The sequence below is a fragment of the Protomyctophum parallelum genome (genome assembly GCF_964188405.1).
Source record: "Protomyctophum parallelum genome assembly, chromosome: 7".
Taxonomy (NCBI): Eukaryota; Metazoa; Chordata; class Actinopteri; order Myctophiformes; family Myctophidae; genus Protomyctophum; species Protomyctophum parallelum.
In genome coordinates this window covers 21355131-21379545 of record NC_139705.1, presented here as the reverse complement: position 1 = coordinate 21379545, position 24415 = coordinate 21355131, and the positions used below count along the sequence as shown (strand labels likewise).

The 24415-nt window shown below is 41.8% G+C and overlaps 1 protein-coding gene across 1 annotated transcript in view; it reads left to right on the top strand.

The window, feature by feature from the left end:
- Nucleotides 1-21724, top strand: part of LOC310862359 (dihydropyridine-sensitive L-type skeletal muscle calcium channel subunit alpha-1-like) — a 37242-nt gene extending 15518 nt beyond the window's left edge. The window contains exons 12-45 of the mRNA XM_083770228.1: nucleotides 273-480; nucleotides 822-942; nucleotides 1818-1932; nucleotides 2757-2850; nucleotides 3323-3392; nucleotides 4972-5104; nucleotides 5665-5794; nucleotides 5902-5961; nucleotides 6494-6600; nucleotides 6958-7045; nucleotides 7166-7273; nucleotides 7517-7569; nucleotides 7674-7820; nucleotides 8221-8422; nucleotides 8822-8980; nucleotides 9135-9245; nucleotides 9340-9423; nucleotides 10066-10113; nucleotides 11137-11163; nucleotides 11261-11386; nucleotides 11498-11563; nucleotides 11968-12059; nucleotides 12219-12378; nucleotides 12523-12650; nucleotides 13895-13991; nucleotides 14436-14538; nucleotides 14649-14750; nucleotides 14899-15035; nucleotides 15496-15621; nucleotides 16759-16928; nucleotides 17313-17377; nucleotides 19014-19060; nucleotides 19173-19262; nucleotides 20051-21724. Coding sequence (XP_083626354.1) covers nucleotides 273-480; nucleotides 822-942; nucleotides 1818-1932; nucleotides 2757-2850; nucleotides 3323-3392; nucleotides 4972-5104; nucleotides 5665-5794; nucleotides 5902-5961; nucleotides 6494-6600; nucleotides 6958-7045; nucleotides 7166-7273; nucleotides 7517-7569; nucleotides 7674-7820; nucleotides 8221-8422; nucleotides 8822-8980; nucleotides 9135-9245; nucleotides 9340-9423; nucleotides 10066-10113; nucleotides 11137-11163; nucleotides 11261-11386; nucleotides 11498-11563; nucleotides 11968-12059; nucleotides 12219-12378; nucleotides 12523-12650; nucleotides 13895-13991; nucleotides 14436-14538; nucleotides 14649-14750; nucleotides 14899-15035; nucleotides 15496-15621; nucleotides 16759-16928; nucleotides 17313-17377; nucleotides 19014-19060; nucleotides 19173-19262; nucleotides 20051-20404 — 3928 coding nt within the window. The 3' untranslated portion in view covers nucleotides 20405-21724. The remainder of the gene's footprint in view (nucleotides 1-272; nucleotides 481-821; nucleotides 943-1817; nucleotides 1933-2756; nucleotides 2851-3322; nucleotides 3393-4971; nucleotides 5105-5664; nucleotides 5795-5901; nucleotides 5962-6493; nucleotides 6601-6957; nucleotides 7046-7165; nucleotides 7274-7516; nucleotides 7570-7673; nucleotides 7821-8220; nucleotides 8423-8821; nucleotides 8981-9134; nucleotides 9246-9339; nucleotides 9424-10065; nucleotides 10114-11136; nucleotides 11164-11260; nucleotides 11387-11497; nucleotides 11564-11967; nucleotides 12060-12218; nucleotides 12379-12522; nucleotides 12651-13894; nucleotides 13992-14435; nucleotides 14539-14648; nucleotides 14751-14898; nucleotides 15036-15495; nucleotides 15622-16758; nucleotides 16929-17312; nucleotides 17378-19013; nucleotides 19061-19172; nucleotides 19263-20050) is intronic.
- The last annotated feature ends 2691 nt before the right edge of the window (nucleotides 21725-24415 follow it).

Here is a 24415-nt window from a genome sequence, read left to right as displayed (position 1 = left end):
AAAGCGAGGCTAGGGAGTACTACTACTCGACACACGGGCCACACCTTGTTGTCGATCTTAGCCAATCGGGATGGAATATGAAGAATCTGAGAAAACTAATTTCGACTGCTTGTATCTGTGACCTTATTCTTTTGGTGATGACCTACACTTCAGGTTGGCCTAATGCAGATCAAACTGGCGGTCCTTGAAATGAAGAACTTTGAGAGTCACTGTAATGATGCCTAGTTTCAGTCTATATATACTCTGGTAACGCCTCTCTCCTCACTCCCCAGACACTGGAAACCTCTCAGTAATCTTGTGGCCTCCCTCCTCAACTCTGTGCGCTCCATCGCCTCCCTCCTCCTGCTCCTCTTCCTCTTCATCGTCATCTTCGCCCTCCTGGGCATGCAGGTGTTTGGGGCCAAGTTAAATTTCCTTGACCCCAAACACAGACGCAGCAACTTCGACAACTTCCCCCAGGCCCTCATCAGTGTATTCCAGGTGAGGGACTAAATGAGTGTTTCCTAAATATAGTTTTTCTTTGTTTTACCTTTCCTACAAAACAATATATAATGTTTTCTTCCAAAATGTATTTTTTCCCCCACAATTCTTGCAAAAATTGACTCCGTTTAGATTATTGAATTATTTATTCAATATTTCATTTGTGTAAATTGTTCTTATTGTGCATCTTATGTTATTATTTTTGGTGTCTTACAATCCTGCAAGGGATGGGTCACATCCATCCATCCATCCATCCATGCATGCAGGCGTTCTATGCTGCGCTGCTGCTAATTTAGTACGATCTCTCATCCATCCATGTTGTTGACACTTTCCCGTGGCAGGTCCTAACAGGAGAGGGCTGGAACACCATCATGTACACTGGCATCTTAGCCCATGGAGGCCCTGCCTTCCCTGGCATCATGGTCAGCATCTACTTCGTCATCCTCTATGCCTGCGGCCACTGTATCCTTCCTGTGCAGTCCAACTCCTAACAGCCTCAACAGTGGTTACACTGTAGTACTATAAGAAATCATTCATTCATTTCAGCTGCTCCGCCCCCTTCCTATACAAACCCACCGTAACTTCAACCTCCATTTTAACCATGATAGATTCATCGAAAACACCCATCCTTTTTTCTGGTGACTGATACTACCCTCCTAATACGTGAGGTGCCCGTGATTTATTTGCACTGAGAATGAAAAAAAAACACGGACACCTCACGTATTAGGAGGGCATCCCGGTACTCCATAAATTTTTTGATAGCCAACCAATGTGAGATATATATATATATACAGTATATATACAGTAAAAATCTGAAATTATACAGATGCTTTCCCGTTTTGGGCTAATACAAAATAAGTAGTACATCTAGCCTACTGTGGTTGTTCTCTTACACCAGGGTCTAAATGTCTCAATGTATACGGAGACATTTAGACCCTGGTGTGAGGAAAAAAGCACTGATGGTGCTGATGGTGTGGCGCTCCACCTCTGCAATCCATCTCCCACTGGGGTGGGCTGTGATAGGCTGATACCGACAATAAGCCTATCCGAATGGTCATATAACGTTAATATTAAAAAGTGATACCAATAAATAAGAACTGAAAATATACCACGTTAATTCCATTGATCCAAGTTGGAATACAAAGGATTGATTGATTGTTAAAATAATAAGTAAACATGCTCTGAAATGCATGTGGTCCACTCATGACGGCTTAACAAGTGGTCAGATGGGTAGACTAGGCGGCGAATTAACGCTTTTGAGATGATCCTGATCCTCCATCCTTTTTATATTGCAGTATTGATACTTTTAGTATTTTTCCTGAGCTGGTTGCAACCAGATATCCTCCTCAACGTGTTCCTGGCCATCGCCGTTGACAACCTGACCCAGGCTGAAAGCTTGACTGCAGCCCAGAAGGAAAAGGCTGACCAGAAGTTGAATAAGAAGTTGCAGAGGTAAAGACCATGTGACCACTTTTTAGATATGAGATACTAGTTCTTGATGGGGTTCATGTGAACCCCAGCGCGGTGCTTCTGAAACTTTTTCTAGTCAAGGACCCCCAAATTGATAATGTGTTTGGCTGCAGACGCCCATCTGAAAAGGTTTTGTACCAAGATGTTTAAGAGAATTTTTAAATATATTCAAAAATGTTCGATATTTATTTTATGTTTTTTAAATAGCCAACATAATTATACAATATCTACAATCTCTGCAATTTTGTTGATGATTGGTCTAGAGCAGAAAAAGGAGGGGTCTGTAGTATAGAGAGCCATACCATTCCATTTATTAAATTAACGGTGCTGTAAGTGATATTTGGGTTAAAAAGTCAAAGCTCTATATTTAGATTCTAATAATTGTTATAGAGCGTTTGTTCAGTATCAAGGGTCTCCCTGCCTCTCCTCTTTAGTAAACGGTAAACATAATTTCATCCAATCAGGAGAGACAACCCTAAAAAGATAATTAATCAGCTTTACGTTCCAGTTCTGTCTGCTCATTCATTCGTTTTGATCACATCCATTTTCACTTGTTTATTTATCTTGTACCCTGTTTGGCCCTCCTGATTGGATGAAATTGGTATCCCGACCTGAAATCATATTTTCGGTGTACTAAAGAGCTGAAGAGAACGGAAGACATGTGTGTTACTGAACAGACGCTAGTTGGTTGCTATGAAAATGTAGAGCTATGTACCAGTTATTTTAAGAAAATACACAGCACCACTCAAGATTTTACAGTGTTTGTGTCAAGCTCCGCTCTCCTGTCTCCATGTTAATTCCTCCAGAAAGATACCTGAGACAAAGGAAGAAGAGAGGGAGAGGATAGCTAAGAAACTTGCAGAGAGCAAGAAAGTTGAGAGCATGCCGACCACCGCCAAGGTTAGTACAGTATAGTTCTCCTTTCATACACTGTTAACTCTGAGCACCACCACACTATCCTTACTGAGTGCTAATTTAACTCTGCGTGAGGCCCCTTTTCCACCAGGGTTGAACCGGTTTAGTTCTTTTCCCCTGCCTAATATTGAACCAGCTCAGAGTGTTTCCACTGAAAATGAATTGGTTACTGCAGAGCCCTAAAAGTTGGCTCAGAACTGGAACCAAACAATGGCCACCAGTTCCGTGAAAGCACCTACTGTAGGTTCCAAGAATCTAGAACGGAACCAGTTCTAGAACCAAAGTTCTTTTGGTGAAAAAGGGGTCTGAGAGAGTACAAATGGAACCATGCTTCCATTTATACAGACCTGTACGTGTCCATTTGGTTCCATTTGTACACTTTCACATTTATTAAAACATCAGGTTTTCCATGCAATGTTCCATACTTATACGGAATGCTTCTTTTTTCAACTTTCAGCTAAAAATCGATGAGTTTGAGTCCAACGTGAATGAAGTGAAGGATCCCTTCCCCCCGGCAGACTTTCCAGGTAAAAAAATTAAATGAGAAACAAATCCCAAACTCCTTTGCTACCGTCACAAATTCTGAAGTCATTAACCCAATAAAACCGGATAAGCATCTGTGTCATTTTAGATTTTTAACCACTTTAACCATTATTTTATACTTTGGCTATTCAAAAATAGCATATACAAGTGAGCAGATATACAAGCGTTATACAGTGCGTCACTTCGTGGCACGCACTTCAAGGTCCCTAGAACAAAATATTTTGAAATGCGAGTCCGTAGCCTGAGTGAGGGGTTAAGTGTCTTGCTCAGCGGCACTTGGACACACAGACACGCGTGGGCTGGGAGTTGAACTGGTGACCTTCTGATTAGCAGACAGCAGAGCCATCTAATAGAAGAGTTGCGATATTGAGGGGGCAGAAAACAGCCCGGTCACATGGTTCATGTACTCGCGCGAGCCCATAGACTCCAATGCATTCCGTAAACTTCCGGTTGTCCCCATGCTCAATAGAAGTGTATATAGGAGAGCCGCCATCGGACTGGCCCCATGAAGTGAACAGAGTTTGCATAACTGTCTTACCCTATGGCTCTGGCAGACAGCCTCTCTACCCACTACTCTGGTTGCAGTTATAATAATAGTAGCATGTCATTATTATTAGACTGGACCAGTTCATTCCCTAGTGCATTTATAGTCAGAGTCTAAAGTTAGGCTATTTTCACATACTCTGGCTACTACCATATACAGCCTACTACTGTACAAGTCACTATTGGGAATTACGTCGTTACCTTTCCAAGAATAAACATTGTCACTCACTCACATCCAGTGAAATGTATATGTGGCTTTCTCTTAGTTTCTCTGGTCTCTGTGATACTATAACAGGCTTATCAATTAATCTCAGTGAGCCTGTGCCAATAGAAGAAGTTTCACCATAGTTTTGAACTGCGCAATATATTCGTACAGTTTGTATACATTCTGAAAACCTGGAAGTGAGTTTGCAATGGATTCCCTCTCTAGATTTCCAATGCTGTTTTTCCCCATAGGGTTTTAAAGTGTATGCAGAGAATATGATCTGTGGTTAAAATAAGCCTTAGGGAGTTTCAAGTTTTGTTGTAAAATGTGTTAATTTGTGAAAATCATCTTGTTCAACTAAACATGTCATCAGCCTGTGTTTGGTGCAGAGCTTATTTATGCTCCGTCACATGGAGGCGTCATAGCCGACCTACAGTACAAGCTCACAATGCGTCGCAATCATGAAACAAAGTATGAACAGCGGTGGAATAAGTACACAGAGCTTTTAAGGAGCAATATCACAATATGAATAGTAAACGGTATTATCCTTTTTTACTACTGTAAAAGTACAAGTATTGGCATAAAAATATACTTACACTACCAAAAATTTGAAAACGGCAAAAGTAGCACATCTACTCTCTTGCAGATCTGCTATTCCTTAGTGTGGCGCTGTAGTGTGATCAAGTAAGGCGTTAATTTACAAAAGAAACCACACAAAAGGTTGATCTAGGAGGTTTCTGCAGCGTTATGTAAATGTGCTTGGCCTTGTACCAAAAGACTGAACACCTGCATGTCACACTCTGCACCATCCGCAGGTGACGATGAAGAGGAGGAGCCAGAAATCCCCATTAGCCCCCGTCCTCGACCAATGGCTGACCTGCAGCTGAAGGAGGAGGCGGTGCCCTTGCCTCAGGCCAGCTCCTTCTACATCTTCAGCCCTACGAACAAGTGAGTGTACTCTACTCTACCCACTGCTGTGTGTACTACTCTACCCACTGCTGTGTGTACTACTCTACCCACTGCTGTGTGTACAGTACATCTGTACTCTACCCACTGCTGTGTGTACAGTACATCTGTACTCTACCCACTGCTGTGTGTACAGTACATCTGTACTCTACCCACTGCTGTCTGTACAGTACATCTGCTGTCCCTATTGGGCATGTCTTTGCAAGCAAGTTCACAAGCTGAAAAGCTTGTAGATTGGCTTTTTATTTTTTTATTTTTTTGTTCCAGCCAGTTAACACAGGTGTGATTTAAAAATATATATCTTTCAACAACTTCATGTGAATTTAACTACCGGTATTAAATTATACGTTTAATGTTCTCAAATACAAACTTTAAGTTCTCTAAGTCTCTTTTGTTGCTAATTTACTTTACACAAGGATACAGTGAACTTAAAAAGATTCTTGAAGCGGTGCATTTGCAGACAATGCAAACAGTGCACAACCACGATGTACTCATTGTACTGGAATCAAATTAATTTGAGTTTGTGCGTTTGTGTGGATTAGGATCCGCAAACTGAGCTACAAGATCATCAATGCCTCGGCCTTCACCAACTTGATCCTCCTCTTCATTCTGCTGTCCTCCATCTCGCTGGCCGCAGAGGACCCCATTGACCCCAAATCCCCCAGAAACCAGGTGACTGATGTCCAGGGCCATCTCCATAGAACCCATCTCTTTAAATTGATCACAATGTAACAGTGTATATTAGACGACTAATATTGTGTATGTGCCCTTCCTCTCAGATCCTGGCCTATGCTGACATCGTCTTCACCACGGTGTTCACTATTGAGATCGTACTGAAGGTAAACCCAGCATGGAAGACGGTTTAGTTTTAATTGTCCCTATTTTGGGAATGTCCTAAAAGAAAAATTCCAAAAGTATTTCAAATAGTTCAAATTACATTTTATTTTAGCTATTTCTCAAGATATCCACAAAGTTCAATATCAAACATTCAGTTGAAAGATATGGCTACCATGCAGACATGATGGTCACTTGTTGTTCAGAATGTGATTTAGAAGTACACAGGCCAATCGTGTTCATATAGAAGACGCTCTACAAAGCCGAATGCACGATGGTGGAATTGAAACCCCAAACTCTGTGCGGTGGTGGGCATTTAAACCCCAGCCAGTTCATGTGTTAGTAACTGTACTTGTATCTGACCAACAGATGACAGTGTATGGCGCGTTCATGTGTTAGTAACTGTACTTGAATCTGACCAACAGATGACCGTGTATGGCGCGTTCATGTGTTAGTAACTGTACTTGAATCTGACCAACAGATGACCGTGTATGGCGCGTTCATGTGTTAGTAACTGTACTTGAATCTGACCAACAGATGACCGTGTATGGCGCGTTCATGCACGAGGGATCCTTCTGTCGTAACTCCTTCAACATCCTGGATCTGATCGTGGTCACGGTGTCCCTGCTCTCAATGGGAATGGAGTGAGTTCAAGCTTTGACACATAGCCACAATTTCACAGCGATTATTCCCTTTTTACCACATATTTTGCACTTTATTTATTCTTTATTCATAACCCAGCCTTGTGAACTACAGTAGCAATATCTCAGGAACGCTTTGAGGGAATGTCATGAAACTTGGCAGAAACCTACACTTGGACTCAAGTTCCAGGAAGTAGGTGGTCAAAGGTCAAAGTCTCTGTGACATGTTCATTACATTCCCTCAAAGTCGTCACTATTGAGGTTTCTACCGACTACCGCACACCAATGATATATACGGCAACTTGTTGGTGGAGTCATACATGGCACAACCTGAGTGTATTGTGTATCTGCGGTGTGCAGGTCCAGTGCCATTTCTGTGGTGAAGATTCTCAGGGTGTTGAGGGTGCTGAGGCCTCTCAGGGCTATCAATCGAGCCAAGGGCTTGAAGGTAAAAGGCAAACATTCACAACTCTGTACCTTTTGAATCTCTCTTGCTAAACACATTCATGGTCCATTCTTCTGACCTATTCATCACCCCCGTTTGTTCTCTTCTCTTTTATGTTGACAGCATGTGGTCCAGTGTGTGTTTGTGGCAGTCAAAACCATCGGTAACATTGTGTTGGTTACCGTGCTCTTGAATTTCATCTTTGCCTGTATAGGAGTGCAACTCTTTAAGGTGGGATTTTGGTAGTTCACATTTTGTATGTCATATATGTTCATATTATCATCATAGAATGTATGATATTTAAAGAAATGTATTAACGTCAATAAATCTTAGCCTGGATTCCAGCCTGATTCGCTGCGTTCCGCCGATCTGAAAATGTCACATGGAACGCAGCGATTCAGAGTTCAGACTGGAATCCAGGCTAATAAAATCTACTCACGTCTAAATTATTATCATATTTCCTTTAATTCTCAGGGTAAATTCTACAGCTGCACAGATGAAACCAAATCAAACCCAGAGGAATGCCAGTAAGAGAAATACCAAGTGATTCATCAGAGTAAAGCTCCAAGTATGAGTATTTTGTATTTATTCATATATTTTGTATTTATAATGAATGTTCCTGTCTCCTCAGGGGGATATACGTGAAACACGTAGAGAACTCCCTCCAGGACACAGTGCTGGCTGAGAGACAATGGATCAACAGTAACTTCAACTTTGACAATGTGTTCAAAGGCATGCTGGCTCTCTTCACTGTCTCCACATTCGAGGGCTGGCCAAAGTGAGTATGATGAACCAGTGGTGTAACTGTAAAGTAACTAAGTACATTTACTCAAGTACTGGACTTAAGTAAATATTTGAGGTATTTTTTACTTAAATACTTATTATTAGTATTGCCAGTATTTCAACTGTTCATTAACTTTACTTCTTCGCTACCGCATCTCAGAGGAAAATATTGTTCTTTTACTACAATTATTTGAAAACTTTAGACCCAAGTCAGTAATTGGGTCTTGAATAAAATAAAATAAAAACTATAATGGTGTGTAAAAAAGAAAATCTAAAATTTGACACAGTCAAGACCAAGTCTTTGCCATGGACACATTTGTCCATGTGCGGACATATTGATGACCCCTGATCTCACCTCGTGTGTGTCTCTCTCTCTCTCTCTCTCTCTGTCCCAGACTGCTGTACACAGCCATAGACTCTGACGCGGAGGACATGGGGCCTGTCTTCAACAACCACATAGACCTCTCCCTCTTCTTCGTCATCTACATCATCCTCATTGCCTTCTTCATGATGAACATCTTCGTGGGCTTCGTCATCGTCACCTTCCAGGAGCAGGGCGAGTCGGAGTACCAGGACTGTGAGCTGGACAAGAACCAGGTACCACTCCAGGAGACCTACAGACCAGTGGTTCTCAAAGCTGGACCTCCATAACTCCTGAGCGTCTACGAATTGGTTCCATTTGTACACTCTCGGAGTTGCATACCTGCAAGGGTACCATTTGGAACTTCCCCTCAGGGAACCTGAGGATCCCTGGACCACACTTTGAGAACCTCTGACCTAGAACAGTACTAGAACCGCACCATTGTTTCTGTGACACTGTCTAAAGTCTAAAGACGCCCAGGGCATTCCGAGAGGAGGTTACTTGAATGCAGAAGAGAGAAGTCTTTGCTAACGACATAGCTAAATATAGTTCACATGATACAGTTGACGTGTCTACATTTTCTTGATAATTATTGAGGCTACGACGTAATACTAATTCCTATTGTTTCCTTCCAGCGTTCATGTGTGCAGTACGCCCTGAAGGCTCGTCCGCTGAGATGCTACATCCCTAAGAACCCCTACCAGTACAGGGTCTGGTACATAGTCACCTCCTGCTACTTTGAATACCTCATGTTCCTCCTAATCATGCTCAACACCCTTTGTCTGGGCATGCAGGTACAAATGCTATACTGTTGTTCTTAAAAGCAATAAAGACATTTTTGTTACGGTATTTGATACAGTATACTATCATTGATGTTGGGCAGAAACCTTGTATGTGTTTATTACTATTAAAAAAGATTCAAACTTGATTGGTTTCCCCTTCAAATAGCACTGTAACCAGTCGAGCCACGTCACAAAGCTGTCAGAGATGCTGAACATTGTCTTCACTGTGCTCTTCGCTGTGGAGATGGTCCTCAAACTCATGGCCTTCAAAGTCAAGGTAAGGACCCATGGAATCTCTGGTTTAGAATGCCACCTACAGTATACTCTACTGACTCTCTGTCTGAGACATGTTTATCTGTCTGTCTGCGCAGGGCTACTTTGGAGACCCGTGGAACGTGTTTGACTTCCTCATTGTCGTCGGTAGTGTTGTTGACGTCATCCTAAGCGAAGTCGATGTGAGTATAAATAAGAATAATAATCATATTCGTAATAATAATAAAGCTCTTTCTGACCCATTCCTAAACAGTTTGACAGAAATCTGGTTTTCTGAATGTAGGTACAAAACAAAGTAAGTCTGTGTGCAGAGGTAGCTCCCAGGACATGGTCAGTAGCCTACTGTTGTTAGCCACCTCCACACCCCCATTGTCTTGTGGAACATCCAAAGCATCTGCACCACTCCAACTCACTCACTGAAACGTTCTGTTGCAAAAGCAATCCCACAGTTCACCATTTTCAATTTGTATTGCTATATGCTTGTACTATATGTTGTCTGGCCAATTTAAAAGAGCACAATATCAACTATTTGAATTTTGACTGGAATGTGTGTTTTCTTTTCTTAATTTAATAGGTTTTGGTAATGCTCAGCAGGTCACCTGTTTTACTTGTCTCCTGTCCATTGTTCTCCATAAACACACAAACTCACTCATGGTGCACTTAAATGTCTCTCTCTTCTTTCCCCATTACTTTCACTCTCTCTCTCTCTCTCACACACACACACACACACACACACACACACACACACACGCACACGTTCTCCTTTTCATTTCCGTCTTTCGTCCACTCTGTTAACTCGTCCTCATTTGTCCTATCCTCCTCAGGCTGCCCTGGCCTCCAGTGGTGGGCTGTACTGTCTCCATGGCTGTGCTGTAAATATCTGATCTGCACTGCACTGCACCGCTGCATGACAGCCTTGCTGTGTGTGACGCATCCCACTCTGTTGTCTGTGCACAACTCCTGTCTATGGGACTTAACCTTTCTGCAGTGGTTCTCAACCTGTTCAGGCTGCTTGACCCCATTTTGTTTGACTAGGTTCCACAGAAAGATATTGTGAAAATAGCAGATTGACAAGCTCAACACACCTAGCAATGTGAGGCGTGTAAAGTGACCGGTATGTTTACCGGTATTTGACAATTTGGCTAAGGTTTGACCAGTTTTTATAGTTAAATTTGATGCAGTGATGGTCATCTGAGGACCGACCCAAAATCATGTCGGACCTGCAGGTTGAGAGAACCACTGCCTTACTGAACCTTGTGTGGCTCGTTTACTAATGGTGAAGCACATTGAAAGGCCTTGCAATACCTAGTTCCATAGCTCAGTGTTAGATTTGTCCTCGAGGTATTTGCTCCAATGTGTTCAAATGTGGTTCAAAAGCGCTATGCAGGTTAATGTGAACATATTTTTCTAACAAGGTATATGATACGGTCAAAGCTACTACCTTTTGTGTGTCAGTTTAATGAAAGCTGTTAATATTTTAACAGTAAAGTGTGCGTATACTGTTTATTTTGCATGAGCTACAGTACATATAGGGCATAGCATTGGCAGCCATTTTGTGGTGCCACGGATCGAAAGCCCATTCACATATGTGTGTATGTGTACAGTACATGTGTGTGTGTGTGTGTGTGTGTGTGTGTATATATATATATATATATATATATATATATGCTATGCCCTATTGCTGCCTCTTCTTTGGTTGTTGATCTCAGCAACCAAGACCGTCTTTTAGTGGTAGTTTTGTATCTAATCAATGGTGGAGAAATTGAGTTGTATTAATGCTACGTAGGGATTGCATTGCTTAACAATTGATCAATCTTTTATCTGCCTGCTCTTATAATATTCCCGTTGCTAAATATAACATGCATAATTATCATCTGTTCATGACATTTTCACAGGAGTCAGATCCTATGCAAGCCATCGCGGTAAGCCAACATTGCATCTGTATACAGTATTTGACTTTACCACTGATTTGCGTTTTCCGTACCATTCTTAAGCCCTCTTTGTCTCTTCTGCTCGCAGAGCTCTGAGAATGCTCAGGTGTCCATCACGTTCTTCCGACTGTTCCGTGTCATGCGTCTGGTCAAGCTGCTGAATCGATCGGAGGGAATCCGTAATCTGCTGTGGACCTTCATCAAGTCGTTCCAGGTCCGTCAAGCTGTTATCTTAATCGGCATCATCGTTACCGTTCAGTCTGTAACGCCATGATCAGCAATTCAGCTGTTCACTGACCCATACCTGTGTGCTGTCTTTCTGCAGGCCTTTCCTCATGTAGCACTGCTCATCATCATGCTCTTCTTCATCTATTCGGTGGTTGGAATGCAGGTGAGGTCTTTAAAAAACTATTTTATGTTCAGGGAGGAACATGGTAAAAGGGAACCGTGAACTGTATCTGAATGATGAACGGTATACATGTCTATTAAAGGCATGTTTTGTAATTTACTTGAAGATGTTGCCCTGCACCGAAAATAGCTGATCTACGAGCTTATACAGTAGAACATCGCGTCGCATTGCATCACGACACGGCGTGAGCCTTTAGATCGGCTATAGTTTTGCCACTGGGCACCTCTGTACGAGAAAGTATGAATCGGGACTCACTTTGCGGTTCATGGGCGGCGATCCTGTCGTCCTCGTGTGTCCATGAATGCATGAAAACTCTGCCTTTGTGTGCTTGTTGAATGAAGCATTTCTAAATGAGACTTTCAATGTGCATCACATCGACCCTTCAGATCTTTGGAAAGATCGCTCTAGTGGACGGCACCCAGATCAACCGCAACAACAACTTCCAGGCATTCCCTCAAGCTGTTCTGATGCTATTCCGGTGAGTCTATAGGCCAGGTTATGATTGTGGTTCAAAGGTCAAACGCTGAGCCGAGACTTCACACTGTGTGTGTGTGTGTGTGTGTGTGTGTGTGTGTGTGTGTGTCTGTCTGTCTGTCTGTCTGTCTGTCTGTCTGTCTGTCTGTCTGTCTGTCGACAGGTGTGCTACAGGGGAGGCGTGGCACGAGGTCATGTTGGCCTCTATGTATGGGAAGAAGTGTGACCCTAAGTCTGACTTCCTGCCAGGAGAGGAGTTTACCTGTGGGTCCAACTTTGCTGTCTTCTACTTCATGAGCTTCTACTGTCTATGTGCCTTCCTGGTGAGAACTGGTTGGACATGCAGTCCTTATTTAATTTATGTCAACAGCTCACCCATCATTTAATACCAAGTAATAAAAGACATGTCTAGGAACTAAACTGAGTATCTATATCTGTCTTTGTGTGTCCCTTCACTTCACCCACAGATCCTTAACCTGTTCGTCGCTGTCATCATGGACAACTTTGACTACCTAACCCGTGACTGGTCTCTCCTGGGTCCTCATCACCTGGACGAGTTCAAGAAGATCTGGGCTGAATATGACCCTGAAGCCACGTGAGTCTCAGGTCTACCCATAGACTGTAAAAAAATATGGACAAAGCGTTCTCCGGGTCTGATATGGACGTAAGATGAAGCCTGTCAGTCCCATAGACTGTAAAAAATATGGACAAAGCGTTCTCCGGGTCTGATATGGAAGTAAGATGAAGCCTGTCAGTCCCATAGACTGTAAAAAATATGGACAAAGCGTTCTCCGGGTCTGATATGGACGTAAGATGAAGCCTGTCAGTCCCATAGACTGTAAAAAATATGGACAAAGCGTTCTCCGGGTCTGATATGGAAGTAAGATGAAGCCTGTCAGTCCCATAGACTGTAAAAAATATGGACAAAGCGTTCTCCGGGTCTGATATGGACGTAAGATGAAGCCTGTCGGTCCCATAGACTGTAAAAAATATGGACAAAGCGTTCTCCGGGTCTGATATGGACGTAAGATGAAGCCTGTCAGTCCCATAGACTGTAAGAAATATGGACAGAGCGTTCTCCGGGTCTGATATGGACGTAAGATGAAGCCTGTCAGTCCTTGAATTGTAAATCACCATCTTTGTTGATCCGTTTGGGCCCAGCTGGCCATTGGCTGGCCCAGACAACGAGGCGGGACTTCCCCCCCTTCTTCTTCGTTGGTTTTTATTTTGACTCGAACGGGGGTGGCTCCCGATCATAGACTGTAACGGTAGCCACGCCCCTCAGAACATACGCGACTTTATGGTCATTTCTTAAATAAATGGGACCATAATTTTCCAAAAAGAATATTATGACATGAGAAATGAGACTTTAAACTAGTGACTGGAAGCAGAAAGTATTCATGACCATGTTTATTAAGGTAATACAGTCTAGTGAAGTTGGGCTCAAATACATGGAGCTCTATGGAGCTATGGGTTTTTTTGGGCCCAATGACAGTGCCACAACAGGCCATTATATGAACTTTCAGGAAGTCCCGATTTCCTTAGTGGCTTCACAAAATATCTGTCTGACTGCCCCCCTGGGTCTACCCCACGTAACCACACAGACATACGGAGATGCAAGCATAAATCAACCCCATGTTCCCTTTTTATCTCCTCTCCTCCCAATGTCACATTTCCTCTAGTTCTTCTTATGACCTACATGTATATCTGAGACCTATCTCTTGGACCTAGGTCATGTTTTTTCTGGGTGTGTAACCCAAGCTGATTCCAGTGCATGTCTTTCTTCTGTACAGTGGTGGATTGGTACTGTAATGTAATATGTGTCTCTCTTGGCTCTAGGGGGAGAATCAAACATTTAGATGTTGTGACTCTGCTCAGACGCATTCAGCCTCCACTTGGCTTTGGCAAGTTCTGTCCTCATCGTGCAGCCTGCAAGGTATATACGGTAGTCAGTCATACATACATAAACCCAATGATCCAAGAATTACACCCCATTCATGTTAATGGCGTGTTACGTTGTCCACGTGTAGAACTAGAAACTCATAGGAGTTTGTGGATTAAAACGGTTACTTTTCAGGATTTAGGATACCGACGACCAATTTGATCATACTGCGACACACATAAGCATCAAAAGTAGCAGATTGACAAGCTTGAAGTGAAACGTGTCACATTTCGAGCTTGTGGACACACATAAGCATACTATTGATGCTTATGTGTGACGCAGTATGATCAAATAGGTCGTCGATTTACGAAAAAACACAAAAAGTTAAAATATGGAGATTAGAGGTTTCTGTCCGACAGTAGGGCAGCAATGACATGTTGGTGTCCATTTCCTCTCCAATGCTCACTTAACGCCTCTGTCTTTACATCCTGTCTTCAGCGTCTGATTGGCATGAACATGCCGCTGAACAGCGACGGCACGGTCACCTTCAATGCCACGCTGTTTGCTCTGGTCAGAACTGCCCTCAAGATCAAAACTGAAGGTATGCCTCTTCATTACCTGATGATGTTACATGATTTCTCGTGCACTTATACGAATGGTGCTTCATGTTGAGGTGATGGTGATAATACAATGTTTGATGTCTCTATCAAGGTAACTTTGAGCAGTCCAATGAGGAGCTAAGAGCCATTATAAAGAAGATTTGGAAGCGCACCAGCATGAAACTGCTAGACCAGGTCATTCCTCCGATGGGAGGTGAGTCAAGTCATACCAGCATGAAACGGCTAGACCAGGTCATTCCTCCGATGGGAGGAACGACCAGCTTTTGGTGGGATTTACCTGTACATGAGTGTATGTCTATTTCTGACCGACATCAATGTCCCTTGTTTGCGTTTGACCACAGATGATGAGGTGACGGTGGGAAAGTTCTACGCCACTTTTCTGATCCAGGAATATTTCCGTAAGTTTATCCAGCGCCAGGAGGAGTACTACGGCTACCGGCCCAAGGGGAAGACCAATGCTTCAGGTTCAGAGATCCAGGTGTGTAAAATGTGTAATCTGCATGATTACCTCTATTCCATCAACCAGTGGTGGAAATAGTATTCAGTATTTTTATCCTTAAGTAAAAGTAACAATACTGCAATGTAGACATACTCTGTTACAAGTGAAAGTACGAAAGAAGTTTTTAAATGTATAAATTGTATAAAAATCGACCAGGAATAGTCCCATTGAGATTAAAACTCATTCGCAAGGGAGTCAAAACAGCGGAACAAAGTTTTGCAAAAAATACCAACATAAAACATAAAATCTAAAGAACACAAGTTCTCTGGAAGTTGTTCAGATTGAAGTCACATACTTCCTTATACAGCAGCACTCCATTTCTTACCGTTATGTTCTAGCACTTTTCTTTTTTACATCCATTATTCTCAACCATATCTTTTTCGTTCCTCTTCCTTGTTGATGTGCATTGTGGTCCTCCCCTCACGTCACGTCCACCTAGGCTGGTCTGAGGAGCATTGAGGACGAGACGGCAGAAGAGATGCACAGAGCCATCTCAGGAGACCTGCAGAATGAGGAAGAGATGGACAAAGCTATGATGGACGAGGCTGGGGAAGGCATCTACAGGGTGAGTTACCCAATAACACGTGTACACAGACATAATCAGTTTTCTTCTTCGTGTTAAATTCCGGACAAGCAGTTATTTTTACCTTAAGTTGTAGTCCTGTATTCATTCGTCACTGGAAAATACAAAAAACGCAGAGCGCTCCATACCGATTTAGTGGATTTATCGTCCGCTAGATTATGCTAGATCTCTTCTTCAATCGCGTGGAAATGTTTTTTTCTTTTTTAGTTTACATCTGTTCTAGATGCTGTGAAAAGTAAAGGCTCATTCATAGTCATAGTCATAGTCACGAGCCGTGGTGAAGAGCAAACCACCGCCACGCCCCAGTCCTTCTCTCTGTTTTTACTCACCACCGCTCAACGTTATTTCATCTCCAGTGGTCACCTCACCACCGGAACTGTGGTCACCTCACCACCAAATATCCAGACTATGAATGAGCCTTTAGTCCCATGGAGTGTTGTTGTTACATGACATCCGCATAGTGTAGAACCAGCGTCCAATATGTTTTGTTGATATACACTATCAATAGAATTCAGTAAAAAACGGCTCCTTTAAGGACTGAGTATGACCTGGGAATATACTTAATAATTTTGGGTGTGTTTTCGTTTCTTTATTAATGCACTGCGTTGCAATATCCAAATTGATATGTTCTTGGCTGCGGAACCCCCATCTGAAAACAATATGTGCCAAGGACCTCTATGGCTCCAGCCCCTGAATCGCTAGCAGATCACTAGCCTCACATTCAGGGTCTGGTGACGCTGTAGAAGGTGTGTTTTTCTCGGTTGAAGATCTACACCAATTGCCAAAGAGTGAAACTTTGCCCCCCACCATGCCCCCCTCTCAAAAAACAACTGCGACTGAATAATGGAGTGAACAAAATATCAGGCGAAAGGATCTCCATACAAGATGTATGTTATTAAATCTTTTGAAAATAGCAGATCTACAAGCTAACAACGCTGCTCATCGTGGTGAGTTGTGAGATTGTAGATAGGCTATTTTCTCTGCAGTAGCCTTTGGCTTGTTTGTGTTTACCTGCATTGTTTTTTTACTTGGTTTATTGTGTACTTAAAAAAAAAACAACAACTTTGTTAATAAAAATATTCAATTCAATGTACTTTTCTGTGTGCTTTTCATTGGTAGCGTACCCATGGCCTGTTTGGCAACCAGATGGATTCCTTCTCCTCTGAGCCGGCTGGCATTCAGCAGCCACAGGCCACCAGCCAGCGGCCACTCCAGTTCTCTGAGAGCCAGCCTGATACCGGTGACTCCTTCTACTCCAACACCAACAACAACGCCCTGCACTTCGCTGAGTGAGCACCCATTCTCCTTCCTACCTGCCTACCAACAGCCATATGCAGTGTCTAAGCCTATAAGTGGTTCTTCAAACTTTGTCATGTCATGGACCCACGTACCATGCCATGACAAGATATTTGTGTTTTAAAAATATTCCACATTTTCCACTTGAGATATTTTTTTAATATAGCTCACAACATGTTGCATGGCCATGTATTGTGATGATGTAGATTTGCTATTTTCAAATAGTATATACCGGTACTAAAGTGGTTAAACTGATTTTGATGCTATATGAACACACTTTGCTGGGGAACTAACTGTACTTGTTGTAAATGGCAATGAATTAATTTAAATAGTGCTTTCGCTGTTTGTGTCTGACTTGGTGTCAATGCTTGTTCCAGGTTTACATTTGAGAGGGAAGGCAGTGCTGAGGACCTCTATAACCACAGAGAGAATGTACAGCCAGGTGGGTGTCCAGAAATATGCTGATCATTATGATGGGCCTGAAAAACACATTCTCTCTGCTGTTAGGGATCCTTCATATGAATGAATGAAATGATGTTTTTCTCTGCTCACCCCTGTCCAAGTTAAAAAAATGACATTAACATTACCTTTACTCTGGCTATGGCTAAGAACGGCTAGGTCTTGCCTGGGCTTTAAATGAGCAGTGCTGTCACTTTGATTTATTTCTTGTATCAAAGGTGGGAGTATTTGTTATATGCTCCTTTATCTCATTACTTGCGCAAGCAGAGCGCGCAAGTACTAGTTTCGCCCAGGACGATATTCGATGCGTATGCACCGTCCCAGCAAATGACGTAATGACTACTTGTGCCTGATACGGCAGTGGTGCCAGATTACATACTGTACATGTATACATACAGTAGGAGCATTACCTTTAATCCTCCAGACACTATCGGCATTACGTCCATCGAAAACCAATTATACTCTGGCATTGTGTCCTTTAATCCACATCTTTATTACGTCATCATTGAGAGCTAGTTATACCAGTTACGGTATACCCTGACGTCATATGCTGGGACGGTGCATACGCATCAAAAGTGCTGCAAAGTAACCACAGTATACCGCTAATCAACTTACAAATTACATATACAGTACATATACATAGAGGCCCATTCTGGGCGGGGTTCCCTATTTGTACCTTACCCCCTCAGGCCGGGAACCCATATTTGGGTTCTGTACAGTATGTACAGTATTCAAAAATGTAAAATTTTTGATTCTGCTATATCAATATTTGAAGTTTTTCAGAAACCTTAGGTCAGGATTTAGAGGCGTTTTTAGAATCGGCCTTAGGCCTGAATGGGTTAATCCACCCGACACTGATCGACATATACGTCACCATCGAAGGCATTGGGTCCTTTAATCCACATCTTTATTACGTCATCATTGAGAGCTAGTTATACCAGTTATACCCTGACGTCATTATGCTGGGACGGTGCATACGCATCAAAAGTGGCGCAAAGTAACCACAGTATACCGCTAATCAACTTACAAATGACATACACAGAGGCATTTAGTATTAATATCACTATAGTCCAAGATTAAGTAAATTTAAAGCAATTGACAATTTAAAATAAATAATGAAATAATTATACTGTATACGTGATAACATATTTTTTTTCAGTTTATATACCTTTTTTTATCGGATATCGATGATTTATTTTTCTTTGAGAAACTAAAAAGGGATCCAGAATAATTCTAAATCGATAAAACTGTATTTCTTTTATAGATAGAAACTTGTACCATACTTCATAATACTACTTTTTTACATGCATAAGTAGGTAGGTAGCAAATAGCTAAACCTAATAATTCAACATTTCAAACGTTCCTTCACAGAGAAGCTGAGATTTGACAGTTTGTAGCGGTCGACAGTACTTGCGCGCTCTGCTTGCGCAAGCAGTAGGCACTCGACAGAGTGCAATTCTAGTTTTAATTGTATCTATAACTATAATAGTCTCCATCTCTTTTTAAATGCACTGTTGCACTATATGATTGTATTTTGTTTTTATTCTGTGAAGCACTTTTGAGTTGCCTTGGTGTATGAAAGGTGCTGTATAAATAAAGTTGCCTTGCCTTGCCTTTAGATAAGAGACGCTTCTCCTACTTCAGGGCGAGGACAGACATCACACAGGTAAGAGCTTCAAACAAGCTGACTCGTCTAAAATTCAATCTTCAACGTTGACCAAACGTTCTCGTTCAGACCAAAGACGTGACTGTTTGAATTTCTCTTTTTTAACTCACAGTTCCCCTATGACCCTAACTACGGCGACAGTCTGTGTCAGTGTACCCATGCTGTTGATGGCCTGCCCGCTGCTGACCAGCTCGTCCAAGAGGTAAGACAGGAGGAACAGTGACCTCCTCACCTCACCAAGACTTTCCTAATATTCAGTAACACAGCAATTAGCCGTCTCTGTTGGCAGGCAATGTCCTGAGGCACTGTAATCTCTCATAAACATACAGTATGCACATAAACATAACATTGTGTTAACCTGATAGTCTAAACAATATCAGTTGAAATGGCTATAGTCTGGCAGCCAACAGGCTACTTTTGTTTAAAGTGCAAAATTTGGTATATAGTATTTTTATTGGCCTAAAATATTGTCTATATACTGTACAAACATTCATGAATCCACTTGCTGACCGGCTGTCGGTATTGAGCAATTTCTTTTATAGGGGTTTATATGTGACCCTACCATTAACATCCTATATAAGGCAAACATTTCAAACTTTCATTATGCTTTAAGTAGCATTAGTTTTGCACAAAAAACACTCCTTGGGCTAAAAACGTCCATAGCCGTCATCACAAAATGTGATGAGGTCAGCACATTTTGGGCACATTTGTGCAAGTGGCTATGGCCGTTTTTAGCTCAAGGGGTGTTTTTGTGCAAAACTAATGCTTGGAATGGATTCAGAATCATGTTAGTTTGACATGTCACATGCTTAAGCCCTTTGTACTTTATCGTATGATGCACAGCAAAAATAGCTGTCCTACAAGCTCACATCGTGAAAAGGTGTAACATGCCCAAAATGGGGACAACAGCTTGAAAGTGATTACGCCATTGCACAACATGCACACGTTAAAAAAGGAAAGATGTCAATCCGTACTATGTCTCCCCTGCAGGCTCTAATAGAGGGCGGTCTGAATACTCTGGCCGGAGACCCAGGCTTTGTGTCGGCGACCAAGAGGGAGATGTCTGAGGCCTTGCACCTCCCTGTGGCCGAGATGGAGGGCATGGCTCAGGGCATCCTCAATGGCCGCACCACCAAGAAGAGACGCCCTGTCCCTGTCCTGCCCTCCGTCCCCCCGTCCCCTACCCCGTCCTCTACCCCGTCCTCCGCGTCCGTTGTGAATGAGCGAGAGCGAAGCCGGACGGACCCCGCTGTGAAGAGGAAGACCCGTCCTATCCCTGTTCCTCCCACTGCCCCTGTCAGATCAGCACGGAAGCAGCACACCAAGGCAGACTCCCATGTTTAGAACCCGTCACTTGAATTCACACGGTTCTTTTACTGTTGACCAGGCTGTGTAGGTGGTCACCTCACCCTGCGTTACCAAAGTCGTTGCCGTTGCAACACATTACACCCGCTAACGTGGCCTCAAGGCCCAACAGGCAGGTTGGACTCATGTTTAACATGTCACTGTGACTGAAACATTTGGAAAGCTAGCCAAGGAGAAAAAACATATCTGGTGATCCACTTCTCTTTACTGCTCTCAGATTCATTGCAACAAATAAAAACGACAACTTATCTCAGCACCCGGGTTGATGAACCTCTTTTTTTTAATTGCTTGCTGAGGTAATCCATTCCATAGAGTGGTTAAACAACCATGCAGTCTATTGAGTGTCTTACTGAAGTTGGTGTAGGTGGGATGATGTGCTTGGGCACTAAAGTGACTGGTAGAGAACAGTGTGGTGCTGCACCAGCCAGGTCTCCATTTTGGGTATCTTGTGACTGAGTGTCTCTGCATCAAGGCCCATATAACTGAATTTGTATTTTTTTCCCCAGTTCCCTCTTTTAGAATGGAACCTGGTTATAATTTCACAGAAAAGGCGTCATAGTTTATTTTCATGTTCTGGCAGTGTCATCTGATTCTTTCATTTGAAGGCAAGGACTTGCTTACCTTTGTGTTGTCTAATTGAGATTTATTGACAGTTTCCTTCTGTCCACCACTGCTCTTGTAAGCAGTTGGTGTCAGCACATTTTAAATGTTTGGAACAGAAGAGTACATTTTAGTTCACTTTTTTCCCTTCTGTGACTTATTTTGTATTTGATGTATTTAGGCTTTTGTTTAATTTATATGCCAGATTGATTGATTGAAGTCAAGTTGTCATACTAGGCTTGAAATCATTCTACTGCTGTAGTTTTTTATATCTGTGTGCTTTATTCAACAATAAATCACAGTAAAATGTAAGCATTTGGTTTCAACCATGCAAAGAATGCATACATCTTCAGCATACCTGGAGTATGGTGGAATACGTTTCAAAGCCCTCTTTTCATTGGAGCATAGTAACTGTTTTCATTCAGTACAGCTTGAACATGAATTGATGCAATAATGCACTTTTGTGTCTTTGTTAAGGGCTTTTTATGTCACTTTTAACAGGTCTTAAATAACATTTTTCTTACTTTGTGATCATCGTCTTTGCCCGTGCTTCTTCTCTCCTACAATATGTTAAATCGGTTTTTAATTATACATTTTTTGGGCAGGGCAAGTAGTCTTCACCCTCGAAATTGTTCTGTCCTGTTTTATGTCTAAATGGTGCTCTCACCCTTGACAAAAGAAATAAACACCCAAAACATCTGCTGTGTAAGTTGGCTTATTTTCTGCAAGCAAACAGAAGGACGTACGGACAACGAACATCTGATGATAACATCATTTGGTGTGGGGAAAGCCTTGGCACAACAGGTGAGTGTGTGTCAGCTGACGAATGATTAGAGTATGGGTCACCATAAAAGTCCAGAAGGAGACTTGGTGAAAGATATGAGAATCATTTCTGAAGCTATTCTGATGCTAACCTCTGTAGACATTATTACTGTGTGAAATCTGAGAGCCTTAAGTATATAAATAACCCTGCATGTCATAAGTTACATGCATGCACTCCCGAATATGGAATGTAAACTGCTGCACCACACGGCCACACAGACAGCAAACTGCTCTACTGTAGTAAACCAGTAAGACGCCTGAGGGCGAGAAGCAAAAGGGCGAGGTAGTGTGCACGCATCCGCCTGGGGGATGACGAACTGCTGGGTGAGCGCTGGCATTTGGCATGGGGGTCAGATCAACATATGGCCATATATGGAGTGTGTCTTGAGTGTACAGGGTTTGATGAAGTCAGATCAACATATGGAATGTGAGAACAGGTCTGCTCCATATATGGAGAACTAAGGGTGGCAGCGGGGGCAGTGTCTTGAGTGTACAGGGTTTGATGAGGGCCCAGGTAGGGGCTGTTGAGAACTCTAGTTTTCGCCGGCTGCCGGACGCGGCTACACTAATAACTTTGGGGAAGGCCCGTCTAGAATTTAAAATGAACAGGTATCGGTCAAAAGGGAGACATCAAAGAGGAAGGATGGATGGGGGATGATCAACATATGGAATGTCGGAACAGGTCAGCTCCATATATAGAGATCTAAGGGTTTGAGGTCAGATGTAGAGTTGCTGGCCAATATTGATGACATTGGGGATCTCCATATATGGGCAATTCCCATAATAGCTTAATAATTATTATTGATATCAGAGATCTCCATCCCTGATGATGCCACGTGATGTCACGAGGCATGACCATATATGGAGTATGCCTGGGGTGACCAACAAATCAACTGACTAAGAATGTAGGCTTCTATATGTTGTTAGCAAAACATCATCATGGGTGTTGCGGAGGATGAGAAACAGTTTCTCATCCTCCGCAACACCCATTCTCATACACCGCTATACTTTTAAGTATGTTGCGGTAGAGAACATCATCATTTTGGACCATGGGCTATAGACCATACCGTACGGCATACTATAGCACGCAGTTTTTCCTCATTTTTGAGGATTTTAAAAAAATGGAAAAAAAAAAAATGAAAACATGGGTTATAGCCCATCGTTTTTTGAAATTTAAAAAAAAGAAATTACCTCTTTTTTAATCATTTTTGAACATGGGCTATAGCCCATACCGTACGGCATACTATAGCACGCCGTTTTTCATCATTTTTGAGGATTTGAAAAAAATGAGAAAAAAAAACATGGGTTATAGCCCATCGTTTTTTGAATTTTTGAATTTTTCTTTATCCTCGTTTTTCATCATTTTTGAACATGGGCTTTAGCCCATATCGTACGGCATACTATAGCACGCCGTTTTTCATCATTTTTGAGGATTTGAAAAAAATGGAAAAAAAAACAAAAAAACATGGGTTATAGCCCATCGTTTTTTGAAAATTTGAAAAATGAATTAACCTCTTTTTTCATCATTTTTGAACATGGGCTATAGCCCATACCGTACGGCATACTATAGCACGCAGTTTTTCATCATTTTTGAGGATTTGAAAAAAATGAAAAAAAAAAAAAAACATGGGTTATAGCCCATCGTTTTTTGAATTTTTGAATTTCTTTTTTAACCTCGTTTTTCATCATTTTTGACCATGGGCTATAGCCCATACCGTACGGCATACTATAGCACGCCGTTTTTCAACATTTTTGAGGATTTGAAAGAAATTCAAAATTAAAAAACATGGGTTATAGCCCATCGTTTTTTGAATTTTTGAATTTCTTTTTTAACCTAGTTTTTCATCATTTTTGACCATGGGCTATAGACCATACCGTACGGCATACTATAGCACGCCGTTTTTCATCATTTTTGAGGATTTGAAAAAAAAATAAAAAATCAAAAAAACATGGGTTATAGCCCATCGTTTTTTGAATTTTTGAATTTCTTTTTTATCCTCGTTTTTCTACATTTTTGACCATGGGCTATAGCCCATACCGTACGGCATACTATAGCACGCCGTTTTTCATCATTTTTGAGGATTTGAAAAAAAACAAAAAAAACAAAACAAACATGGGTTATAGCCCATCGTTTTTTGAAAAATTGAAAAAAAGATTTACCTCTTTTTTAATCATTTTTGAACATGGGCTATAGCCCATACCATACGGCATACTATAGCACGCAGTTTTTCATCATTTTTGAGGATTTGAAAAAAATGAAAAAAAAAAAAACATGGGTTATAGCCCATCGTTTTTTGAATTTTTGAAAAAAAATGTATCCTCTTTTTTAATCATTTTTGAACATGGGCTATAGCCCATACCGTACGGCATATAGCACACCGTTTTTCATCATTTTAGTGGAATTGAAAAAATTAAAAAAATGAATAAAACATGGGTTATAGCCCATCGTTTTTTGAATTTTTGAAAAAAAAAATTAACCTCGTTTTTTGAATTTTTGACCATGGGCTATGGCCCATACCGTACGGCATACTATAGCATACTATTGAAAATTTGAAAAAGAATTTACCT